This window comes from Anolis carolinensis, chromosome 2, assembly GCF_035594765.1.
Source record: "Anolis carolinensis isolate JA03-04 chromosome 2, rAnoCar3.1.pri, whole genome shotgun sequence".
In the NCBI taxonomy this organism is placed as follows: domain Eukaryota; kingdom Metazoa; phylum Chordata; class Lepidosauria; order Squamata; family Dactyloidae; genus Anolis; species Anolis carolinensis.
The window spans coordinates 176,343,159-176,369,665 of NC_085842.1; the positions used below are offsets into that span (position 1 = coordinate 176,343,159).

At 37.6% G+C, this 26,507-nt stretch overlaps 1 protein-coding gene across 2 annotated transcripts in view; it reads right to left on the reverse strand.

Annotated features, from left to right (window-relative positions):
• The window catches only part of prkca (protein kinase C alpha), a 245,602-nt gene that overhangs the window by 74,248 nt on the left and 144,847 nt on the right, over positions 1–26,507 (reverse strand). For both annotated transcript variants that reach the window (XM_062971147.1, XM_062971148.1), the window contains exons 4-5: positions 13,518–13,629; positions 8,674–8,802 (exon numbers count right to left, since the gene is read on the reverse strand). In XM_062971147.1, coding sequence (XP_062827217.1) covers positions 8,674–8,802; positions 13,518–13,629 — 241 coding nt within the window. The remainder of the gene's footprint in view (positions 1–8,673; positions 8,803–13,517; positions 13,630–26,507) is intronic.

The window sequence follows — 26,507 nt, forward strand, 5'->3', positions numbered from 1 at the left end:
TTATATACTCCTATATTGCTAGAAGCTTCATTCTAGCAATACAGGAATATATAATGCCACATGATAACTCCCTCAGTGTCATTGTTATTTCTTTGATATTATTCATGATGTGTTGGGACTAAAACTAAATTATGAAGACCTCTCCTTCTCATAATACTTCTGACATCAATAGCACCTTGTTAGAAAGAGCTTAATGGATCCCTCTTTGTGCAAATGAAATGAAAGCTAAATACTATTTCAATGAATTTCCAATTTACAAAAATAATGAGACATTAGACCATTCTAATTATCTGCAGCAACACCATATGACAATATCAATATGAATTACATTTTCTTTATAGTATTAAATGTCATAATTCTTGATGCCCTTTGGAAATATGAGGCTCCGTAATACATTACTATTCTCAGTTCTGCCAAACTATTTTAAAATGTCTCATAAGGGCAATGACTCTTCATTACGTTTACAGGTCTTGACTTCTAAAGAGTAATTCTATAATAACCACAGAGCATTTAAAAGGCTCTTGGGTTGTGTTCTGTACCACAAGTCATAGAAAACTGATTCATTGTTTTTTTCTAGAGCAAGCAGTTAACCTTAGTATCTAAGGTAATTATATTTCTGTAGATGTATCACATTATATTTACGAATAGTGAATGTATTCAATGTTGCTCAGGTAATAAATATTTATTTGAAATACTCATGGTTAGCTTTATGATTTTATGAATGTTCCCATCGGAAAATGGAACACCAGGTAAATACGCTAGTGTTTTATAAAAGTTTCAGTACTCAGTTTCTCAGCACAGATTAACTCAGGTTAATTTTTTTCTCCATGCATAGTGCTCTGAATATAGGATTCCATTAAAGGCCAAATTATTTTTCAAGTTTTGTCATCTGAAGGACTCCTTTCTCCCTTCTCCAGCTCACTTCCATCTTTGTCTGTCCTTCTATGAAGGCCTCCCTTAGAAAGTCTCCATAGCACTGCTCTGGCTCTCTAGCACATTTTCATGTGTCATCTCACTCTCTGAGGCCCCTTCCACACTGTCCCTATATCTCAGGATCTGATCCCAGATTATCTGGCAGTGGAGACTCATATAATCCAGTTTAAACCAGATAATCTGGGATCAGATCTTGGGATATAGGGCAGTGTAGAAGGGGCCTGAGATAGCCTCACAATCTATACTGCTCTCTTGTGACTAAAGCACTGCATACATACATAGCCATTTCGTTGTTTTTGGTGCCCTGAATAGAGGGGAGCTTTAGTTGAGATCCTACCAGTATTTTAAGTTGGATAACAAGAGTCTGTGTACTTAGTTTGGTCCAGAACCATCAAGTCATGTAAGAGCGTTTGCTTACTCACATATGAAAATAATGATGATAAAACTTCAAGTATACCCCACCCTTGCCCTATCTCCCTGAGGGGACTCATATTTACACACAGATATACATATACATATATATGTATATGAATGTCTTGTGTGTGTGTGTGTGTGTGTTTGTGTATATACTGTAAACTCAAATAATTTTCTGAGCAAATTCAAGAAACCTCAATGGAAAAAAGGCTTTGTCTCTTATTATCATGGTGGAGATGAGAAATACTGCATTAGGTCAACCAAGCCACATCTTGACAAACTATCTCACTGTGCAAACATAACCCATCTCACTTAGAACCAATAATTTAGTGAGATTTTGTGGAATCTTTAATACATTATGTCTTATTTGAATGATGTTCCTACAGAGCAGTGGTTCCCAACCTGTGGGTCCCCAGATGTTTTTGCCTTCAACTCCCAGAAATCCTAACAGCTGGTAAACTGCCTGGGGTTTCTGGGAGTTGTAGGTCAAAACATTTTATATGGCAGTGTAGAAGAGGCCTGATTATGTAGACCACTTGAGAGCCAAAACATGATTTCCTATATGTGTGGTTGCATTAAACAGGTAGTTTTCTCTTTTAATGGTCAGGAGGGAAGGGGACATTCTACTTTAAATAACAAACCAGATATGCATGCTGCTGGGGAAGTGTGAGTGGGATTCTTGGGGGCGTGACTGTGAGTTTTAGAGGCTGTTCTTATTGTATTTATCATATTTTAATCTATTTTTACTACACTGTACTGTTTAATTATTTTTTAGACTTTTGTACTGCACTTTTTTAGACTTTGATAAAAGTATGGGATTGTTAGCCGCCTTGAGTCCCCATGGTGGTGGTGGTGGTGGGGATGATAATGATGATGATAATAATAATAATAATAATAATAATAATAATAATAATAATAATGCATTCTTCTCCTTTGTAATCTAAGCTTGACATTATATCTATGTAGCATATCATCATGGATGTCAGTAAAGATAGAAAGCTGTAAACCAGAATCAATCTGTAGACATTTCACTGTCTTTGGGTCCCTTTTCCTTTCTCCACATAACATGCCTCCACAGTCCTGCCAAAGGGTATACAGCAGGGGTCCCCAAACTAAGGCCCGGGGGCCGGATGCGGCCCTCCAAGGTCATTTACCTGGCCCCCACCCTCACTTTTAGACTTAGGCTCCCCCAAAGTCTGAAATGACTTGACGGCACACAACAACAACAACAACAATCCTACTTAACTTGACTATCTCATTGGCCAGAAGCAAACCCACACTTCCCATTGAAATCCTGATAGGTTTACAATATGTTGGTTGAAATCGTTTTTATTTTTAAATATTGTATTGTTCTTTCATTTACCAATATTGTGCTATGCTAATAATATAATATATTGTGTATACATATTGATAATAATATTATAATGTAATACAACATAATATTTATTTATTTATTACAGTATTTCTACCCCGCCCTTCTCACCCAATAGGGGACTCAGGGTGGCTAATAATAATACAATATAATAATATTCTATAATATAATAATATTAATTATACGTTATATATTAAATGTAATACTACTAACAATATTATGGAATAGTGGTATAGTACAATATAGTAATATATAATGCTAATATTGTGCTATGCTAATAATATAATATATTGTATGTACATACAACTTGTAAGCTGCTCTTCGGCATGAGAGAGGGTGGGGTATAAATGTAGCAAATAAATAAAAATAAATAATTGTTGTTGGGGGGGGGTGTTTCTGCACTACAAATAAGACATGTGCAGTGTGCATAGGAATTTGTTCATATATTTTTTTCAAATGATAATTCGGCCCCTCAACAATCTGAAGGACCATGAACCGGCCCTCCACTTAAAAAGTTTGAGGACCCCTGGTATACAGTATACACTAGTCAATTTCTGTTTCTCTTCTCTTGAATTCTAAATGTCTTTGCTTGTTTTTATTATTAATCTTCTTCCTGTGGTTTTTTTTTAATGAACAGATATTTTGTGATATAATGTACAAATAGTAGACTGGTAAATCTTATTGCTAGGCAATGCCTCAGGCTAACTACATTGTATTCCCTTCAACTCTATTGACACATCTGAATCCAAAGCCCATAAAATGTTTCTGTATAGTCGGTGAAATAGCATCATTTATCAGATTAGATTAAGCAAAGAACTATAAAGGACTCTTTTTATTAATGTACCAGTGGGAAGTCAAATTGACAGCGAGGAAGCAGCTTATTTTCTATAATATCTCTTACTGCTTCCAGTTACAAGGTTATCATTTTCATGGTAACAGTTTCAATGACACTCAATTCAGAAGTGTGTACTTTATTTGAGATTATGCCTATTAATACAAATGAAATTCATAGTGCACATTTTTGTTTTTAGAATGTTTCTTTGCATGTACATAATACTAACACTGAACATTTTTGTATATACAGCAGAGACTCGCTTATCCAATGTAAACGGGCCAGCAGAACGTTGGATAAGCAAATATGTTGGATAAAAAAAAGAGATTAAGGAAAAGCCTATTACACATCAAAATGGTTATGATTTTACAAATTAAGCACCAAAACATCATGTTATACAACAAATTTGACAGAAAAAGTAGTTCAATATGCTGTAATGTTATGTTGTAATTACTGTATTTACAAATTTAGCACCAAAATATCACGATATATTGAAAACCTTGACTACAAAAATGTGTTGGATAATCCAGAACGTTGGACAAGCGAGTGTTGGATAAGTGAGACTCTACTGTTCTGATAAAAGTAACAGCTTCTGCAATGAATGAAACTCGATACTACAGATATATGAAAAAATTACACAAATATTTCACTAATTTCCAAGTACTTGCACACATTTGATTTTAGTGTCATACAATACACACACGACCACTCGTAGAGTGTACACATAACATATATATTAATAAAAAAGATCGCTACATTTTAAAAATACAGATATGTTGTAGATGGACCTTTGTAAGGTTCAAACAAAAGAAAATAGGTTAGCTTCAGTAAATGAGGCAAAGAAAAATTGATCTTCTCATTCAACACAGTGCAAGATCTCGCTTATGTGCAAAATGCTTTCATCTCAAAGATATAGAGAGATTCGCCTAGAGCAATGTGGTTCTCAACTCATGGGTCCCCAGTGTACAGACTAATATAATCCAGTTCAAAACAGATAATCTGGATTTTACATGTCAGAGTAGCTAGTGTCTTAGTTTGTCACTTGACCGCTACCTCTAGGTTGCTGTATTTAAATCCTAATTTCTATAGTATGAGAAGTATTTTATTATTATGCAATTCATGAGATGAATCTCAAAAGGGCTGACCAGCATGTGCATATGCTACTAAGTTCCCATTCGGAAGCAATTCTTTCAAATGTATTAATGAAAACCATAGGGTTTTGTTTCTTGAATACTTTGACTGTAATATAGGGAGCCCAAGGAGTTTTCTACATCCCCTACTTCCCCTTTCCTTTACCACCTTTTTATCCTCAAAGGGCTCCTGTGGCTTTTGAGAGCTGCAGGAGCTTCACATATTCAGTAGGTAAGGTATAGCAATTGCACATATGGATATCATACACAGCTGGAGTCCCAGTTGAAGTTTTCTAAAATGATATGATTGTGCCAATGCGTGAGGGACACCTCTTTGAGGATATTCCATAAGCAGGGTGGCACCATTGAGAAGCCTCTCTCTCTTATAGCCAGTCTATTTTGTCAAGGCTACCGCTACTGACTTTTGGCCTTGGATAGGCAAGTAGCAACCCCTCCCTTTTTTTTCAGGTAAACTGAAAACTGCAATATCATCTAATCCAGAGCTTTCAAAACATTCCATATTGGGGGCACAATTTTTAGACATGCATCATTTTGCGACACAGTGATTCAGTTTTATGAGCAAACCAGAAATTAAACAAACACCTTATCAGAGATACGGACACATACATAAATTGTAATAATCAAATGTATGGGGACATAATATATCCCATGAAAACCTTTCATTCATATTTTACAAATATATGATTCATTGCTCATTTCATACCGATTCAGAGGTGTTTGTTACATTTGTGCAACACACCTACACACTGCAGCTGACGTACTAATGTGTCCAGACCCACAATTTGGAAAGCCCTGATCTAACCCATTGATTATTATTATCCTAGTTTATACTGTTTAACATATATTGCAAAATATAAGAAGCAATTCATAAGAAGTTGGGAATGACCCTCTATAAACATATTAAGTGGCTGGATTTATCAAGTGCTGTTAAAAGAATTGTGTTTATTAATAAGCTGAAATGCACCACAGTTGAAGTCAGTTTATTTAGCCATTGTAGTTTTAAGTCAGTGAAGGGATCCTTACACATTTGACAAGTTATCCCAAATATCTCATAATTTTTCCACAGTTTAGTTGTCTGGAGACATGTGCTGAAAGAAAGAGTGACTGGACTATAAATATTTAAGTGTTTTTATTGTAAACTTTTCTAATATCTAAGCTTTAACTGTAACTGCTTTAGCTCACCCTGACATTAAACTATAGTTGCATAGCCCCCAATGAAAATAAGTAACAGCTTTGAAATGCTATCTCAACGTCTAACATTTGTGTAAGAATTCAAGAATAGATGCCATAAAGCTTTCAGAAAGATAAGCCACAAGATTAGGATTTCCAAAAATAATTATATTGTTTACATTCTATGGCCTCTTATGATCTGGTACCTACAGGGAACATTCAAAATGACATTTAAACCAAAATGACATGTTTCATGAGTCTTCAGTACTCAAGCAAAAAAAAAAAAAAAAGTGGAGCTAAGACTCCTGTCCATCCCCCCATTACCCAAATAAAAGTACACCAAGCTGAAATAGTGCCAGAAGATTTCCATATCTAGATGGCCCAATTCAAAGTGTGACAGAGATATGCAAACCAGGACCTCAAACTTCACCTATTTAAGAAAAAAAGTAGGACCCCCTCATCTGTGTGAGATACACCCCCACATTATGTGTAGAAACTACACATACTGCCAATAGGGTTTTTTATCGTGCCAGAAGCAAATTGGGGCAAGTTGCTTCTGGTGTGAGAGAATCAGCTGTATACAAAGACGGGGACGTCTGGATGTGTTACCATGCAGCTGGGAGGCTTCTCTGATGTCCCCACATGGGAAGCTAGGGCTGACAGACAGGAGCTCATCCCGTCTTGTTGATTCAAACCACCAACCTTCAAGTCAGCAGGTCAGCCTTTAACCCATTGCACCAGTGAACCCTATTGTTTTCAATGGAATGAACAATGGAGATCCAAAAGTGCAGCCTAAACCACAGATAAGTAAACAGCATATATTGATTCCGCAAGTATGAGGATCCTATTGCACCATCATTATTGAATGTAATTTTCCTAATTTGGTCCAGACTCAGAACAATGTGTCTCAATATGTGTTCACACAGCCTGTTCAATTAGGTCTCAGTCCAATTCTTCATTCCAACTGAAGCTGACCCATTAAATCAGCTGCTGAATTACACCATTCCCACTGATTTAATGAGTTTGATTAAGACTAACAGATTAGCTGGTTGGATTTATTATTTCTCTTTGTGCTTTCTGTATGGCACAAAGAGAAATAATGTTACTTCTTACGGAACTGCTAAGGTCTACAGGTGAGATCCTTTAGATACTGTATTTGGCGAGCTGACAGAATTGAAGCTTGGTACATTTTCCAACCAATGAAATGGTGTTGAGTGGTACCACCCACCCAAATAGGGCATTAGGTTCTCCTGAACAGGGTGCACATATATGCACATGTGCTATAAAAGCCTCCCTGTCTACTGTGATGCTTTAGTCCGGATGAATTTAGCTCTGACTTTTGATCCCTTGTTGGACAGTTTTTAATTGCAAAAACATGGCAACAGGCACACTAAATTAGTTAAAGGAACAAATGCTGGGAAAACTGGGATCAATGCCAAAAGAAGGGCATGTGCCTCGATGTTATTTCTGAACCAATCCTACCTGTTCTATATTCTCAGGCTAAAGCTGAATCTCAAGTGAAGAAAAACAAACCATATAACAACTGAAGTTGGGAACAAATATTGCCTCCACTATAAGCCATCTTTGAAACTCACATTAAAACATGTACTTATCTGATGAATCATAAATTTTATAGGGACCAGAGTGGTCTTAACAAAATAATATAATCACAAGTATTTTTTTAAAGAGATGGAGATATACTGTAACTTGGCATGAACATAAAGTAGGAAAAGGCACAGTTCTTCCGTCTGCTAATAATTTACTACCATTGTGAGCAATCAGGTTGAGCAATGGCCTAGAAATGTCATAAATAAGTTAAAGAAAATATGTTATGCACTGTCTTGAAAACCATTTGGCTCAGGACAAATATCCACTGAAAGATGGAGCAGCAACAGGAAATGGTTGTCTTTGAAAGTAGATAGCCACCAAATGGTTGTGTGTTCAACATTTTTTCCATAACAATTGTAAATAAAAATGTACAGCTATGTGATCAGCATTTTAATCTTTTTTGTTTACAATTGTAATGGAAAAAAATGCTGAACACACAACCATTTTGTGGCTATCTACAAATATAATTAAGTTGCTAATTACTCTCATATCATTTCTTATAGACAGTGATATTTGTGTGTTCTATGCTCATCCTAACATTGTTGCTTTTGTTTTGTTATACACCTTCACAATGATTTCAAATTTATCTACCATGAGGTTTTCCTGGCAAGACTTTTTTGGGGGGAAGGAAGGGGGTCGGCATGGCTTTCCTGTGAGATTAAGAAAGTGTGACTTGTCCAAGGTCACCAAGTGGGCTTCCATGGTCAAGTGGGAATTTGAACCCTGGTCTCCCAGAATCCTACTCAAACAGATCTGGTCTTTATATCAAATATATTAATAAGTAAAACTTACTATCTATCCTGCCCTATCTCCCTGTGGGGGCTCTCAACATAAAAGGCAAGCATTCAATGCCGTAAAATACAACAATAAACTAAACAATTCAAATAAACAGTACAGAACATTCGACAAAAAACAAATAATATAAAAGCAATAATGACAAGTTACCGATACTAATAAAAACAAGGTTAAAACAGATTAACAGTCATGTCCGAATTCCATTCCTTATCTCAAACAGCAATCTAATAGGAAAGATATTCACTTAAAATGAACAGATATACAAGGTGTTAAAATATTATCTTTGTCATTTCAAATGCATACAGAATTGAAATAGTAAAGTTGGTTTTGGATATTCTTCATAGATAGTCAAGAAGGGTCTGGAAATGAGGCTTAGTGTTTCTAAGCAGCTTTCTTACCTGTGACCTCTAGCTTGTCACCATCCACTTCAGCTTTCAAATAAAGCCTCCCCCTTTTTTCCGTGTGATCCATTCCACAAAGACTTGGGACGTTTATTACACATTGCTTGTGGACGTTCATGTCACAGGCTGCAAATCAGAAAAAATAATAATTCAGTTTCTATATTTCCAAGTGACACTGATGACTACAGTTCTAAGGATTGCAAATGCAGGGACTTTCCATAGCCACTAAAGCAGTGATTCTCAAACTGGGGTCTCCAGATGTTTTTGGCCTTCAGCTCCCAGAAATCCCAGCCAGTTTCCCACCTGTTAGTTGGCCTACAACTCCCAGCTGGGATTTCTGGGATTTGTAGGCTAAAAACACCTGGGGACCCACTGCACTAACTAAAGGCAAAGAACAGCCCTGTGAACAATGATCTTTCCTATTAAGTGGCCAGGGAAACCTGTGCGGTTATAATCCACATGCCAAAACAAAATGTTCCATCATAGAATATTCACAAGCCATATAAATAAGAAACAAAGGCATAAGAAAAATATATTTATATCTTTCTTTTGAAAGGCAATACAATCAAAGAAAGATAGCCAGGGAGATGAGCAGAGAAGCTACAGCTTCCTGTTCTTTCTTTCTTTTCTTTCTTTTACTCCTCCACTGAATGTTGTAATTTTAGTAGCTGCACACTTACTGGTTATAGGATGTTATTTGTAAAAGACAAACTGCAGTCATCCAAGCTGACTCTGACAGATATTACTGATGTGAGAAGTGGTAATGACAGTTGGTATGGATGGCTTCAGACTGGAGATAAATCTGTGGGTGACTTGGCAATACTTAAGTCAAAGGAGAACTTGTCAGAGGTCTTACAAGAGAGATAAGAAAAGAACAAAACATGAAGAGGGATGCCACTGAGAACTGCAACAGAAAATATAGGGATGAAGGAAGAGATCGAGACAAAGGAACCACAGAGGATGATTAAGAGAAATGCACATGCAAGAAAGCAATATCAGGAGCCAAGAAAGAGAAGGCACAAAAAGTTGCTGTTTATGGGCAGGCAGCAAACTTTTGTTCTCATGTGTGAATCTCCCTTCTCATCACAACCACTATGGCCCTCTTATTTAGTAAGAGGCAGGAGCCAAGGAAACAAAGAATCAAACATCCAGAGACAGAATATCAGAAGAACAGAACTCTTCTAAATGCAAAGCTGAGTAGGATGAAACAGGGGAGGAATCTCTTAATCTTTTCCTCTCACTGAATATATCAAACAGGACGGAAGAGTTATACTGTACCAAGGTCCTTTATTATATGACTCAAGGGCTCTGAAAGCACTCAACAACTACATATGAATCCTTCAACAGATTAGTTTCTACTGTCTAGTAATTAAGACAAAGGAATTGGATTAAAATGAAGCCTTGGGTTATGTTGATCCAGGCAGGACATCCTGCACTTTGAAGAGAAAAACCTTGCTACTCTCTAAGAAACACAGCCGAGAGATGCAATGCAGTGACATTCTTGACCTGACCACAAAGATGTCAGATGACAAAACACTTGATTTTTTGGAGACTATAGGAGCAGTTAACTCATATCAAGGAATATATCATTTAACCCTGTGTCCTGGTAACCTATCCAATTTTAATCAAGATGACGTAAACTGACTATTGAGGTAAAGAAAGTTCAGGCGAGAAGAAATCAGGGTACTTCATGCTCAGTAGGCAGTAAAATACCAATGCCTTCCCTCGTACCTTTTCAGAAACCACTCACAAGGCACAGTGTGCAAATGTGCCCAGTCATATGAGAAATTCATGCATGCAAGAAAAAATAATTTCTTCTAATGGAAAGAAAAATGTACAGAGATTTCACTGCCTCTCTCTTTCATGGCTTTTTCCTACATGAAGAACATGAGATGGGCCTTCAGGATTTCTTTCACAGTAGACTCTTAAAGCCCAAAAGATCTAGCAAAATCAAAACCATTCAGCTTCTGCCTTAGGCTTGGCAGATGTGGTCAGGCAACTAGGTAGATGATTCCCTGGAGAGGCAGGGACCTCATGATTTACATATATAGGGGCAGTCTCCAAGTTATGAACAAGGTAGGTTCTGTAGGTTTGTTCTTAAATTGAAATTGTTTGTAAGTCAGAACAGGTATATTTTAAGTGTAACTCCAGACACACACACACACACACACACACAGGGAAGTGTTAACACTTCTGTGATGTTTGTTTTGCTGTCTGTGTCCCTGTTCAGAAGATCTCACCACACTTTCTGTCCTTGTGATCACTAGAGTTTAGAAAATTTAATTTGCCGTGGAAACAAGTATCGGTGACAATGCTTCAGTGGATACACCTTTTCCCCATGATAACTATTTCAGGGGTGAATTTCCCTTCCAAGAGGCAGATTTCTCTTACTTCCTGTTGTTTCACCCCTGTTCTGTGAGTCATTTGCAAGTTGGACATTTGTTATTTGAGGACTGCCTGTACTATAGATCAGGTAAATCATAGTGCCCTGAACTGATAGAAATGGTCCACACACTGAAAACAATCAGAAACAGAAATGAAACTGATAAGCAGGGATATTTTGATTAAAGCTTAATAAGAAGATACTTCTACAGAATCCCTAAGTATCTCCTAAACCATCTAATCAGTCATATTTGAGAACTCAATGTTTTTAATGCTACTAGGGAGGTGTTCAACACTGCACATGCTAACAGAGAGAAGAGGTTGTATGCCAACTAAATCTACATTTTTTTCAAATAATGTATCTGTTGTAACGAGTTTTGCCATGTAGACCATAGCAGACCACTCTTCCTTAACATATCTCCTTGACATATTTAGCAAACACAAGAAATTGCTAGATAAAAATACTAGTCTTTGGGTTCATATCACTCTGTCTTCAAGATTCTCCCTGAAGGAGGACACTAACAGAAATGATGTAGCTCAATGAGAAGAAAACAAGAGTGTTTTTCACAAGCCTGTATGATAAGGATAAAGAGAACATGCCTACTTGTTCAAAGTCATGAAACAGACCAAACGCTTTAACAAAGTTAAAACTATTCCAATAACTGTCTATCTATCTATCTATCAAATTTATGCAGTCTTGGTATTCCACATCTGACCTCTCTACATCTCCATACCAGGTAGAGTTGACCTATTAAATCAACTAATGAATGAAAAATCAATCTTTACTTATATACTATTGATTTACTGCATTTGCTCCTGTTGGGATTATTAGTCAGACCTTTGAAATATTAAGAGATGTAGTGGGATCAGATGTGGAAGGCCTAGACCAATGGTTCTCAACCTCTGAGTCCTCAGATGTTTTGGCTTTCAACTCCCAGAAATCCTAACAGCTGGTAGACTGGCTGGAATTTCTGGGAATTGTAGACCAAAACACCCAGGGACCCACAGGTTGAGAGCCAATGGCCTAGACTGACCCCAATACATTTCTTGTAGATCAAGCATGGGAAGTGTGTAGTCCTCCAGATGTTGCTGAAGTGTGACTTCCAGCAGCTCTAGTCATTACAACTAATGGTGAAGAATGTTATGTGCTATAGTCCAAAACTTCTGGAAACTTGCATGGTTCCTACTGCTGATTTAGGACGAAGTCTGGTGAAGGATATGATTCTCCAGCTGTTCAGAAGCAGCTGTTATAAGCTGCTTCTGAACAATAGACTTAGCATGAGCTGCAGTGACTTTTATGCTGCTAGATCCAATATATTACTTCAGTAGGTGAAACATGGCCCTTTCATTATAATAAAACATTGTATGGACTTGAATCTGTTTCTAGGAAACCCACATTATAAAATTGGACATCAAACAGTTGCTCACAGTTTGAAATGCTGGATCTTCACAGGGAATTCTAGTACTTTCCTCTCCTTGTATATTGCTTAGGTATGCAAGAGCCCTGAGAATAAGTACATTCAGTTCAAGAATACTAGTGCATTGCAAAGGGGAAAATTTCCTCTGCTCACAGCTTTGGGATGATACATACAAATGCTAGACACTTGTGGTCCTCCAGATGTTACTGGGGAACTACTTCTATCATGCCTCAACATTATTTGTACTGGCAGACTGATAGAACCTGATATCAAGCATCATCTGGAGAGACACAAGTTGGCCACCCTTGATTTGGGGAATGACTTCCTAAGGACTTTGACAACACTTGGTGTTTGAAAAGACAGAGATACTTCAAGCCCAGCTTTCCTTAGTCACTTCTACAATCATGGATCTCTCAAATCCAACTGATCAAAGCATACAGTTATTATTAATTTCTTAGCTTGATGTTAAGAGTGATTGAGCCTAGAAAGCCATGTAAGAGGAGTACCACCCTTCAAAATGAATACAACTCCTGGAAGATTGTAACCTCCTTTTCTACAAAGAGGATACGATCATGGGCTCGGAACTGGCTATGATTCTTCATTAGAAGGTGTCATGTAGTTGTTCCTATTCCATTCAGAAAACAAACTATCTTGTGGTTTATAATCAACAAGTCACATCAAGATCAAAGATAATGAAGATCAGACAAGGCTGGGCAGATAATATAAAACACAATTGTGAAACCACAAATCACATTTAATAGTCTTGGCTTTTAAAAATGCTTGGGTTTTATATTCCAGATCAGCTTCTAATTGTAACTAGCTTGTCCCTTCCAGTAAGTTTGCCTTAATGTGCTGCTGGAGCAAAATCCAAAATGGAGAGTCTCCATTCATTTCAACTATTTTGACAAATGTGTTCAAATATTAATTTTCAATTGGCAGTCACTAATGAACACAATATTATCCTCTTAAGTGGTCAGTTGACAGTTAATGGTTTCATCAAAAAGGTTCTAAAAATCTATTAACAGGAAAAGATTTGCTTACTGTCACATTTCATCCCTTGGTGAAGAAGTCCATAAAGCAGTGACCCACAATGGTCACAAAATGTTGGGCTTCCATATGTGTGGATTTTGAACTTGTGCTTGCTTCTTGGATCCTAAGAAAAGAAAAGAAATAAAAAGAAAACAAGATGTCAAACTTTATTTAAGAACTATAAGTTACAATATGTAACTTTATATAGTAAAGGCTGCTTTACTGTTTTGAAGCAAAAAGCTTTCTTCAATATAACTCTGCAAGACATATTGCCAAATCTCTCTCCCCTCCACATAGACTTAAAATGTACAGTAATATTCTATAATAAAAAAACAGAATTGCAGAATTAGGTTCATTTGTTGTTGTGATTGTGTGATAACTGACAATAAAACAGCGGCACAAGGCACATTTCTTGTACGAAATGGCTTCCCGCTGTGGCTCCAGCAATGCAGACCTCAGCACCACAAATCTTCTTTTGGGAGCTTGTGATGCCATGGCTGGAACAGCCTGAACTGCCCAGGGAACCAATGCCCACCAACCACTCAACTATAGAAAATCCCTGCCATGAGGATCTATTTCTAATCAATTGACTGCATTTTGGTCGGCATGGGAGAATGGCTCTTTACATTTATAAAAGGAAAAGTGTTTTTTAGGTGAGCTAGAAGAGTGTCCCTTCATTTTTAGGGCTTTCAGTCAGAAAACTTTGTGCTTAAAAAAAACTCAATGCCAACTCTATTTTATTTTTGCTTAGCATTTGGATATGTCACGGGGAGATGTGACAAAGCATAAATCCACAAGTGACTATGAACTGTCCTCCTGTAGCTAGAAGCAAGATGAGTTACTGAAATACTTTGGCTATCCTTAATATTGGAGAAAAGAAAGATTTCAGCCTCCTTGAATTCAAAAGATTCCAGATCTAGTCCCTGTCACCTCCAGAGGAATTAGGCTACTAGTTGATACCTTTTCTACCTGAAACTCTGGAGAACACATCTAGTCATACTTAGGCTAAACCAGGCATGGGCAAACTTGGGTCCCCCAGGTATTTTGGACTTCAAATCCCTCAATTCCTGGCCTCAGGCCCTTTCCTTTCCCCCCGCAGCTGCTTAAGCCAGGAATTGTGGAAGTTGAAGTCCAAAAACACCTGGGGGACCCAAGTTTGCCCATGCCTGGGTTAAACAGACAAAGAGCCTTACTTGGCATAAGGCAGTTTCCAGTGTTCTTACAAACGAAGCATTCCTTGTGGATTTCTTGCTAACAAGCAAGATACAAAGAGCAGATAAAGCAATGAGGGAAAGGCAGTTAGGCAGCCTTTTTTCTGAGCCAAGTCAGTAAAGAAAAACTTGAAATAAGTGGCTCAGCTTAAGTACAATTTCAGAATCACAAAGATAACAACTGTGGCTCAAATCCATTAAACCAATATAACTATTTATTGTATATACTTGTGCATAAGGCAACCTCCTGTAAACATCAAGGGCAGGTTTTGGTGCCAAAATGATAGATTTTGATATAATTCATGGATAAGTCAAGAGTCATTCTGTGAAGAGGGGAACACACCAGTGCTTTCTCAGGGGTGCACTACTGTTTTCCTGCCCAGGCAGTCAAAATGGCCTTTTCCCACTCTACTCACAGGAGGAAGTATTTCCTTTTGTGATAGGAGTTAAGGTACAATACTTCCATTCACCCAAGGATAAGTCGACCTAATTTCTAGACATATACATGAATATAAGGAGCCTCTGGTGGCTCAGCGTGTTAATGTGCTGAGCTGCTGAACTTGCAGATCGAAAGGTCCCAGGTTCAAACCCGAGGAGGGGAGTGAGTGCCCGCTGTTCGCTCCAGCTTCTGCCAACCTAGCAGTTCGAAAACATGCCAATGTGAGTAGATCAATAGGTACCACTCCGGCGGGAAGGTAACGGCATTCTATGCAGTCATGCCGGCCACATGACCTTGGAGGTGTCTACGGACAGCGTCGGCTCTTCGGCTTAGAAATGGAGATGAGCACCAAACCCCAGAGTCGGACATGACTGGACTTAAAATCAGGGGAAACCTTTACCTTTACCTTTATACATGAATATATGCAGCATCTACCTGTTGCTTCAGTGCTAATTGGGAATGGCAATTGAAGTCCAGTCGGTGTGTTTATTGTGATAAGAAAGGTTTTACAAAGTGCAGGATATAAATGGTAGAAAGCTATTTCTGCAAAATTTGTAACAGTAAGGTGCCATTCAACCAGAAAACATACTTCTAACAAAAATGTACAACATGAGCCCAAGTATATGTGCAGCATGTGTATTTCTTGATACCTTATCAGATCTCGCCAAGAAAACCCAATAACAGGTTTGCTTTATGGCCACCATAAGTCTCAAATGATTTGTAGACACACAAGAACAAACACAGGGATCTCAGGCTAGAATTGAATAAAATCATTTGAAACGATTTACTCTCTCCTTCTGCCATACTGTATTGCCCCACTGGTGGGATATGGCCCTTACAGAAGACTTCACTCCTTCGGCAATTATATACAGAGATAATATTTTATTGAATTTTTAAAACTGAAATTACAAAAAGGAATGAACAATAAAAGGGAGAGATGAAGAAGGTAGGAAAATATGGACAAGGACTAGGCACAGACTGTAATACAAGCTGATCACTATTTCCAAAAACCAATTCAAAGTTCTCGTTTTTACCTACAAAGCTATAAACGGTTCTGGTCCTGCCTATCTATCCGAACGTATCTCCTCCTATGAGCCCGCTTGAACCTTAAGATCTTCTGGGGAGGCCCTGCTCTCGATCCCACCTGCCTCGCAGGCGCGGCTGGTGGGGACGAGGGACAGGGCCTTCTCGGTGGTGGCTCCTCGGCTGTGGAACTCCCTCCCCAGCGATATCCGGCAAACCCCATCCCTCCTGGGATTTAGAAGAAAACTAAAAACTTGGCTGTGCGCCCAGGCATTCAGCGAATAAGCTCATTGGCTGATGTAATCGGGTCGCAAATCTGTAATTGTAGCAGTATTGAATGACTGAGGATGGTGCAATATCGCTGCCTTGCAGCGTTTTAATTTTTGTATACTTTTTATCATGTTTTAATTGTCTTGTTTTATAGTATATTTGTTGCTGGCCCTCGTGGCAGAATGTAAGCCGCTCTGAGTCCCCTCGGGGAGAAGGGCGGGGTATAAATGCATGTAATAAATAAATAAAATAAATAATGATCTCGAAACTAACAATTAATTTATTTATTATTTATTTACTTAATTTATACCCCGCCTTTCTCTACCCCAAGGGGGACTCAAGGCAGCTTACAAACAACACTTATACAGTGCCTTATGACATAAAACGTAAATATAAAATTGGATTTAAAAATTAACACATACATCATAGCATAATTAAAATTCATTTCAATGTTAAAACACATCATCCAAAAACATGATCCAAGGCCGTTCCATAATCACATCTATTAAATTCATGTTTATGTGTAGCTAAAAGCAGTAAAATCCAGTGATCATGGAATGAAGAATGGTGAATGTTTATCTTTCCAGGCATGGAGTAATGTATTAGAAATAGGACAACAGAAAACAAAAGCACAGCCAAGAGAAATATAATCTCACAACCTTACACTGGTAAGGTTATTTAATACATCAGATTTATAGTAGCACAAAGGTATCTCAGTTTTAGGACAGGACATCACAGGCTTGTAGATTAACAAAGCAATGGGAAAACACTGAAAGGCTTTGATCATCTTCCAAACACAAGATACACGAGGCGTGATACTTTAATCTTTGACAATGAATTGATTGAGGCTGAATTCACACAATGCTGAGATGTTGCAGACCCTGTCCCGATGCACTTATATCACCTCAGATATCTCTCAGTGGAAAAAATTACTCACTGTGTTAGTCTAACTCTAAACTATCCCTCAGATAAACCATTTCCCTACTCATGTAATAAACCCCTTCAGAGTCGATATATTTTTCATGCCATCAGGGACCCAGATCTTCCAAAAATTGTTTCTTTTTTAACCCATCTTTAAAACATGAAGAATACACAGAATGTGGATATGTCTAAAATACCTACACACCCCTCTAGAGGGAGGCAGAAGAACATATAGGAAAGTCTAGTACAGCAATTAATATAGCAACTACAATATAAATAATGTAGTAAGCTAATAGGTAGTACTAATATGAAATTGCTTATTTAGTCCTTCCTGACAATCTCTCTTCCACACATGTGCATACTAAAAGCAATTGATCACATGTTAAGGAAGTCCAACATGATACATCCAAACATATATGTAAAGTTCTTTGGGTATCCATTTGCTCATTGGTAATATACTGTATTTTCTAAAATATATTTTTCTAGATACTAACAATTTCAAATGATCATCTCATGTTTACTATATTGGCTCCTTTATTATAGAAGATGATCGATCAAGTCAGCAGAGCTCTAAAAATAGTTATGTGTTACATTGAGTACTGTAACATATATGTTCCCCATCCAGGAATTATTTGGCTTCTAACCCCCTGATCTCTCTAAAATCTTGTCAAGTCCAAAGTACAAGTCAGAAGCCCAGAATAACTCTGCCAGACATTGCCTTTGAAGTGCAGAGATAATATTGGGAAGCGGAAACCTTACTCCAAGGGCGGTTCACTGACAATTTAATGTGCACTTGTCTCACAGGTTATTGTGACATGCTATTGTATGTGTAATGTTTCTCTGCTTCATCCAGTAGAACTCCTCTGTAATTGGAAAAACTACATCGAAGAGAAAAACCATTGACCAAAAAAGCAAATGATTATCCTAGGGCCTGTCCAGACAGTACCATTATCCCATGAGCTCCCACAGCAATCAGGAGGGTGGCCAGATGCTGTTCCCTGTAAACCCAGAAGCAATCGCTACAAAAGGCAAAAAAAAAAGTGAGATTTCCAGATGTGGGAATATCCGGATCTTCGCATGTCTGTATGTCCCTGCAATCGGAAATCACAGAATCTTTCATCTGGGTTTGTTCCTGGGCTTTAGATGTTTGTTCCTGATTGGTCAGTTGCTAAAAAGAAGGTGACACTTGAATAGAAGGCAAAAACTTTCCTAGGAAGAGGAACTTTGTCCTTCACCCGTTTAATGAAGTTTGTGGCAGAAACATGAAATTCCTTGGGTGCAACAAGTACTTTCACACTAAGCAGTACACAATGAAACAGGAACAGACACTTTCAAACCAGGAACAGAATGTCATCATTGTTGTATGGCCATCTGTGAAGACAAATTTCGTGGTTTACTTGTGCCAGGGAACAATAGGATGAAGTTGCTAAGTTATACATGTTGGTTCCTCATCGGGTGTATGCTGACAACATGGGTACAGTTTAGTAAATGGCAAAAACTTTCTACTGGCTGTTGGGACATGGACGTGCTGGAGATGAATGTAAATACTGACAGCCAAGGTCATGCAGGTGCCTAATAGAAACAACCATGTATTACCCGGAACAGCATCCCATTGTTCAATGCCACAAGTACACAACCAAATCTGTCTAGACAGATCCAGGCAAACAGGTTCTAAAAAGTGTCAATAATGACAATATTTTGTTCCTGGCTTGAAAGTGTGTGTTCCTGTTTCATTGTGCAGTGCTGACTTGGGCAGAAGTAGTCCTACCCCATTAGGTTTTTTGGGTGGCAGATACTTCATGAAACATCTGTAGGGGACAGTTTTTCTGGCCAGGCCAAAGAACGGAACTTTTGCAGAGATCCGCATATCTATATATCCAAATATCCATATATCAGCATCCCGGGGCTTTTTAAAAAAAAGCTGCTGAGGTTTCTGGCAGAAGTCCCGTGGTGGCCATCTTGGGAGCCTCTAAATCTCAGAACAAAGCAGGAAATCTGGACAACAGAGGCAGAAATCTCAGGACTAACAGATCTGTATGTGGACTTCTTCTGAAGTCCTTGGATTTTTTGCCCCTGTTTAAAACCCATGATTTAGTGCTATCTGGAAGGGCCCCTAATTTCAAAGGTGCCTCCTTACTAATTAGGAATAACTAATTAGGGAAACATATGAGATGCTAGAGAAGCCAACCAGGATCCCAAAAGGCAAGAGATCCATAGACATTTACATCCAGATTAGCCTGAAAGGTCTGCAGATTGTGCCAAAATGCCAGATGCTACCACCAAAAAAAAAAATTCTGCAGCTTGACATATGGCTTGCATGACAGTCACTCCAAAGCACAGAAAGAAGAAAAGTAATGCAGCCAGTAATAACTAATAATAAATGCAGTTGCTACCACTCTTCCATGAAATGGCAGAACAGAAAACATTATGTCCGGAATAGGTGTGTAGTTTAGGTATCTCTTGATGTTTGCAAGGATGCGTTTTCTCTGTCCTTCACACCACAAATCTTCAGGGTGAGAGGCATTAGGCAAGTAAACAGAGAACACCAAAGCCTATAAGCCATTTGATGCAGTACAGAAAGGCAAACCTTGCAGACAGCTGTGGATACAAAGCTTCACAAGCAATACAATTGTGTTGGCAAATTAGGAAGATTATATGCCCTCAGTTTTACATTAAAAAGCAAACATGTAGACAGGTGGGATGTCTGCCTGGCAAAAAGATATAATACAATGTGGGATATATACTGGTGTCTTCAATATGAAGTAGTAGTCTTTAGTGCACTCTAAATACAGTGGATTACAAGCATTTTCAGCCTTAGTTCTCCTGTGGAACCAATTGATTCTTGCTTTAGAGAAAAGTTGATTTTCACCCTTTGGCATCTTTAACTGGAATCCTGTTGATAAATTGGCAGAGGTTTCATTTGCATTGCATAATCTATAGCAGGGGTCCTCAAACTTTTTAAGTGGAGGGCCGATTCATGGTCGCTCAGATTGTTGAGGGGCCGAATTATCATTTGAAAATACAAATACAAACAAATTCCTATGCACACTGCTCATGTCTTATTTGTAGTGAAAATTTTTTTTAGCATTATATATTACCTTTATACCATAATATTATTAGAAATATTACATTTAATATTTAATATATAATTAATATTATTATATAATACAATATTATTATATTGTATTATTATTGTTAGCCGCCCTGAGTCTGCTATTGGGTGAGAAGGGCGGGGTAGAAATACTGTAATAAATAAATATTATATTGTATTACATTATAATATTATCAATATTATATGTGTACACAATATATAATATTACCATATTATTCATTTACAATATTTCATTTACAATATTAGTAAATGAAAGAACAATACAATATTTAAAAATAAAAACCATTTTAACCAACATACTGTAAACTTACCAGGATTTCAGTGGGAAGTGTGGGCCTGCTTCTGGCCAATGAGATAGTCAAGTAGGATTGTTGTGTGCCTTCAAGTCATTTCAGACTTTGGGTGAGCCTCAATCTAAAACTGAGGGCGGGGGCCAGCTAAATGGCCTTGGAGGGCCGCATCCGGTCCCCGGGCCTTAGTTTGGGGACCCCTGATCTATAGCAATGGAGGGGAACACCAGCAAAGCCATTCCTTTCAGAAAATACGTATGTCTTGTCAGAGACCTTCACCCTCTGGATTCTCTGTCTGGACTGTTACATAGATTTATTCTTGGCAGGTGTGAGATAGGAAACTGTAACATGTTCAAAGAAATGTTAAGAAAAAACCCTCCTAAATAAATAGATCTTAAAGACTCAAATACTAATCAATCACTAACAAAGTCATCAACTTGCTAATCTTCATCACTCTAATGATACTCATGATTTAAACAAATTCATCATTTTTTATCTTCTGAAATATAATTAGCAAAAATACAGGTACTGCTGCACATTTGCAAAATTAACTTTTGCAGATTTGATTATTTGATTACTGTGTTCTCTAGAGGTCAGTAGTTCCCAACCTTTTTTTTTTTTACCAGAGACCACTTGACCAGGGATCACTTTGACCAAGGACGAATTGACCAGGGACCACTCTCCAACATTAGTACCAAAAGAGTTACAAATCAGTTTTTGGTCAACTTTAGATTCGATTTGGTTATCTGAGGTGCTGATTCAGAAAATTTCTTTGGATAGACCACATCAGCTCTGGTTTCTGATACAGAACATATGCCATCCAGTAGTCGCCATCTGCTCACCCACAGAAAACCATATTTAATAATCTAGATGTGGTCTATCCAGTGCAATTTTCTGAATCAGCACCCCAAATAACCCCAGGAAAAAGACTTTAAAAGACACAAAGGCATTCCCACTTCCAGGTGCCACATAGAATGGCTCCACTCAGGGGGAGGAAGAGAAGCAGTAGTCAGGAGGCTTGTCATCGCGCCTTTAGTGGGTCATCAACCACTCCCAACCCAACATCCCCTTTGTCCTGACACTATAAAAGGGTTTTGCTAGACCAGTCGCTCTCGTTGCAACGGTGTAGTAATGGTGAGGCCACAGACCATATTTTAGTTCTTCGGGACCACCAGTAGTCCACGGACCACAGGAGATCCACGGGCCACAGGTTGGGAACTACTGCTCTAGGTCCTCCACCATAACTATGATGATAGATTGCTCTGGAGGATCTAAAGATGCCTTAACACTTCTCTAGGAATCTCCAGATCCTCCAGGGCAATTCTATTAAAAATCTCAATCAGAAGAACTTAAGAGATTCCTAGGGAAGTGTTTTTGATTTGTATTTTTTTTTTTACTTTTGTGGGGGGTCTTGTGCCCCAGTGGGCAGGTGTCTCTCTATATAAGCAAAAAACACATAACAAAAACTAACAAGAACAACTGCAATATAATCATTTATGTTCACATAAGGATACATATAAGGAGGTATTGTGCAATACCTCTTTTTGAAATACGTTGTTAATAGTAATACGTTTCTTAAAAACGGTACTCACCCAATATTTTTAATTTTAAAAGACATAAATGCATTTCAAGGTGCACCAATTAAATTGATAGGGAAAAACATCTCTTTTATATTGTATTTTAAGTTAATATTTTTCTTTAACAAATCCTGAAACCAGTAACACACACTGAAAAGCGGAAAACAGACACAGAGCTTGGTGTGTTTGACTGCTGCCTGCTTTTAATGTTCTTATTGTTTATAATGGTAGTGATTTAGCTGGCAAGCTCAGAAAGCAGTATGTGGCACCCAGTGGGGTTTCTTGTTTTCTAATTACAATGTGAGCTGTTACATTTGGAAAGAATGTGCTCGGTATTTACCAACATAACTATATTTTGCAGTCTTTTTAATAAAGGAACTGCAACTTAATTAGGAGCAACATATAAACAAGGGATCCTGTGAAAAGCCAAATTAGTGTTCTGAGGGCAAATCAAGACTAGGAGGGAAATGAAGGGTCATTAAGTTAATTTCGTAAGATTTAAGTGTGGTAGACATGCTCATTACAGACTTTTACTTTCATAACTTTGTTTTAGAGAGCAAAAGATAAACAACATGATACTTTTAGAACAATTTCTAAGCTGCTCTAATTTGCTAAGCTTTCTAGTTCTCAGAAGTCTATACCTGAGCTCTTGATACACTGGAAAAAGGAAAAAAAGCCCACTGTATGACCAAAAAGTTCTACCATAATGTGTGGCCTCGTGAAGGAGTGCTTTCTTAAGAAGTCATCCAATTTTAAGCTGGGATAATAAAGCCAGTACTATCATGTACCAGTAACTCTTTCTTTCTTTGAAAATGTAATTTCTAAGGCTCACATAAAAGCGTATCATAATAGTTCTCCTCGATGCATGTCCCCTTCTTGTCTATTAGAAAAGAAATTTCTATTACTCAAGAACAAAATGAAGCAAGACACAGTCAAATTTCTGCTTTTCAATGGTTCCTAAAGAGGATATTTCAAATCGAATCAGTGAATAATTAAATACAAAAAATTCAAAACTGCAAACATGGAAGGACGACTGTACTTGTAAAAGAACATTACCGTCAGCAAACATGCTGCTATTCCTGCTAATGAGTTAGCAATGACTTGTCTTAAAGCCTGCATATCAAAGTATTACTCTGAAGCCTGCAAAATATTAAGTAAGACTCCATAAAGGTAGGAATTACAATAAATCCTTGAGTACCAATAGAATTTCTAATAATTGTCCAAGTGAGAAATATACCGTGTGTGTGTGTGTGTGTGTGTGTGTGGTGACTTTTACAAGGAAATGATAACTTCTTGGCAAAGTTGGCACAAAATATTGTTTAATTTCTTCAATGTATTATGCAAGGACACCACTGATTTCTGCAATGGCAAACTATCAACATTTTTCTTTGACTAAAGGGTTATAGCATCATGTAGTCAGAAGGCATGTTTATTAATCTGTGACATAATAATTTGCACTAAACTTAGAGAAATGCTTTATTTTATTTTTCTTCTTCTTTCTTTTCAAAACATATGGTCTGTTCTTCAGATGAAAAGGAAAGTAGAGAGAGAAAACATATCATTCAAACTACACAAAATTTAAATGGTTACTTACTAGCAATTTATGAAACCATTCAGGCCTCTTCTACACTGTCGTATAATATCCAGATTATCTACTTTGAACTGGATTATATGGCAATGTAGACTCAGGCCTCTTATACACTGTCATATAATCGAGACTATCAAATAGATAATCCATATTATCTGCTTTGTACTGGATTATATGAGTCTACACTACCATAACATACAGTTCAAAGTAGATAATCTGGATGTTATATGGCATTGTAGAAGGGGCCTCATATAATCCAGTTCAACTAGGTAATGTGGATTATTTGTTTTGATAATCTGTATTATATGGCTGTGTAGAAAGGGCCTCAGATAAAATTACATGGTGCCTGGCATTCTTAATCTACGCCCCCTTTCACACAGCTGAATAAAATCCCACATTTTCTGCTTTGAACTGGGCTATATGGCAGTATGGACTCAGATAACCCAGTTCAAAGCAGGTTTTGTGGGATTTTCTGCCTTGATATTTGGTCATAGAGCTGTGTAGAAGGGCTCCTAGTTATTTAACAAATCAACTTCATCCTTCTCAGCCACTGGAAGGACTCTTTTCTAATATTTCTTCTCCAGCAAGTCTTCTTTTATTGAATGTAGCAAAGGCCATGGATTTCAAGGACGTAATTCACTAAAATATATTTAGTAACTTTTACAAAGTTAAGTAAAGTCACTAGAAAAGTGTAAATAAATCAGTAACTTAATAGATTAATGCAATTAGTTTTAGGCTCTGGTAGGAAGAACAAACATATACTTTATATTGGTAGCTTCCATATGAGGAAATAAGTCATTTGTCAATCCCATTGTTGCAATCTGAACTAGAAATGTTAGCATCAGCAGTTTCCCTGTTTGCATTTATTCATGCCCATTATACAAAACAGGAAGGTATTACTGAATTCTGTAAGAGGAAATTGTCCCTTCTGCCTATTCATACTAATAGATGGGAATCTATCCAGTTCTTATAGAAATATAATTTTACAACACTATTTTAAAACAAAAAAACAAGAGGCAGGAAGTGGTTATTGGCAGGCTGATCAAGGAATAGCTGTATATTAACTGATTATTGAGTCCAACTCTTGTACATTCCTTTGACCCCCTCTGTGTAGTTCAGGTGCAGATACATTTTTCACCCGGAACTGATTTGATTTAAAACATCAGTTCCTGAAAATATATCCAAATACATTATCTCACACATATCTCTACTCTGAAAATCTACTTTCTGGAATACTGAATTAGTATGAGTAAAGTGGGAGATGAGGCCCCAGTGGAAATTGCTATTTGGGTGTTTTCAGAGAGACAGATAGGCAGAGGGACACTCAATGTGTGCACAAAGAAGAGGTGTGTATATAAATCTCACTGAATCAATGAGTCAGTTTTTGTGAGGGTAGCACTTAGTTAACCAACACAATACAAAGAAAACCATTGCTCATATTTATCTTTGGTCAATATGGAAATTTCCCCAGTTCGCTTAACTGGAGTGTGCCATCTATTCTGTACACACCATGGCTTTGCAAAAGATCTCTGTATTTCTCAGTTTGCCTACAGAGCAAATAAATGAATTCAAGTTGACCTGCCCAAGTTAAGGCCACTATATTTATATAAGAATCCATGTGATTTGTCTCATGAACGGTTCTGCTTTTATTTACATTATTTACGCTTAACTCTTGCAAAATGGAAGTATAGAATAGCAAGGCAAATAGTAAAGACCAGAATTTTCCAAACAATATTTTGTGACATATTAGTGTGTCAGATGCAGTGTGTAGGTATGTGGTGCAAACGTTAACAAGAAACGACAAAAATATGGGAAATGTATATTATTGTACAAGCAGTCACTGAGTTACAAACATCCAAATTACAAATGCCTCATAGTTAAGAATGGGGGTGAGACAACAGAAAGTGAGAGAAATGTGCTCCTTGGAAGGGAAATTCACTCCTGGAAGTTATTACCATGGGGAAAGGTGTCTCCACTGAAGCTTTCTTGCCAATCCTTATTCCACAACAAGCCAGTTTTTTCAAAATCCAATCACAGGGACAGAAAGTGAGGTGAAAAACTCGGAACAGGGGCAAAGATAGCAAAACAAACACCACAGGGGTATTAACCCTTCCCTATGCTATCAAAAACTTTACGTATATGTGAGATATGTATATGTCCCTGTCTCTTATAAGAGATTATTTTAACCTCTGGTTTGCTAGTAAAACTGAATTACTGTGTCGTGAAATGATGCATGTCTAAAAAGCATGTCACCCACGCAAAAGTTTTGGAAAGCTCTGGTATAAACAGTTGCAGATTGGACTACCATTCCCATAACACTTCACCATTGGACATGCTCATCAAGCCTTTTGGGCTCTCAAGTCCTGAAAACCTTTATCAGGTGTAACAAGTTTCCACACCCTTCATATAATGAAAACTTCCATATATAATGGGATATTTCTTATCCTGTATAGCCATTTAACTCTGGCTGAGAGTGGGGAATTCAGCCAGGTCTTTATAAAGTACTGCCTATTTTTGCAACTATGCTGACACATCACCACAGTACTTCAGATCTGGTAGCACACGGTGATT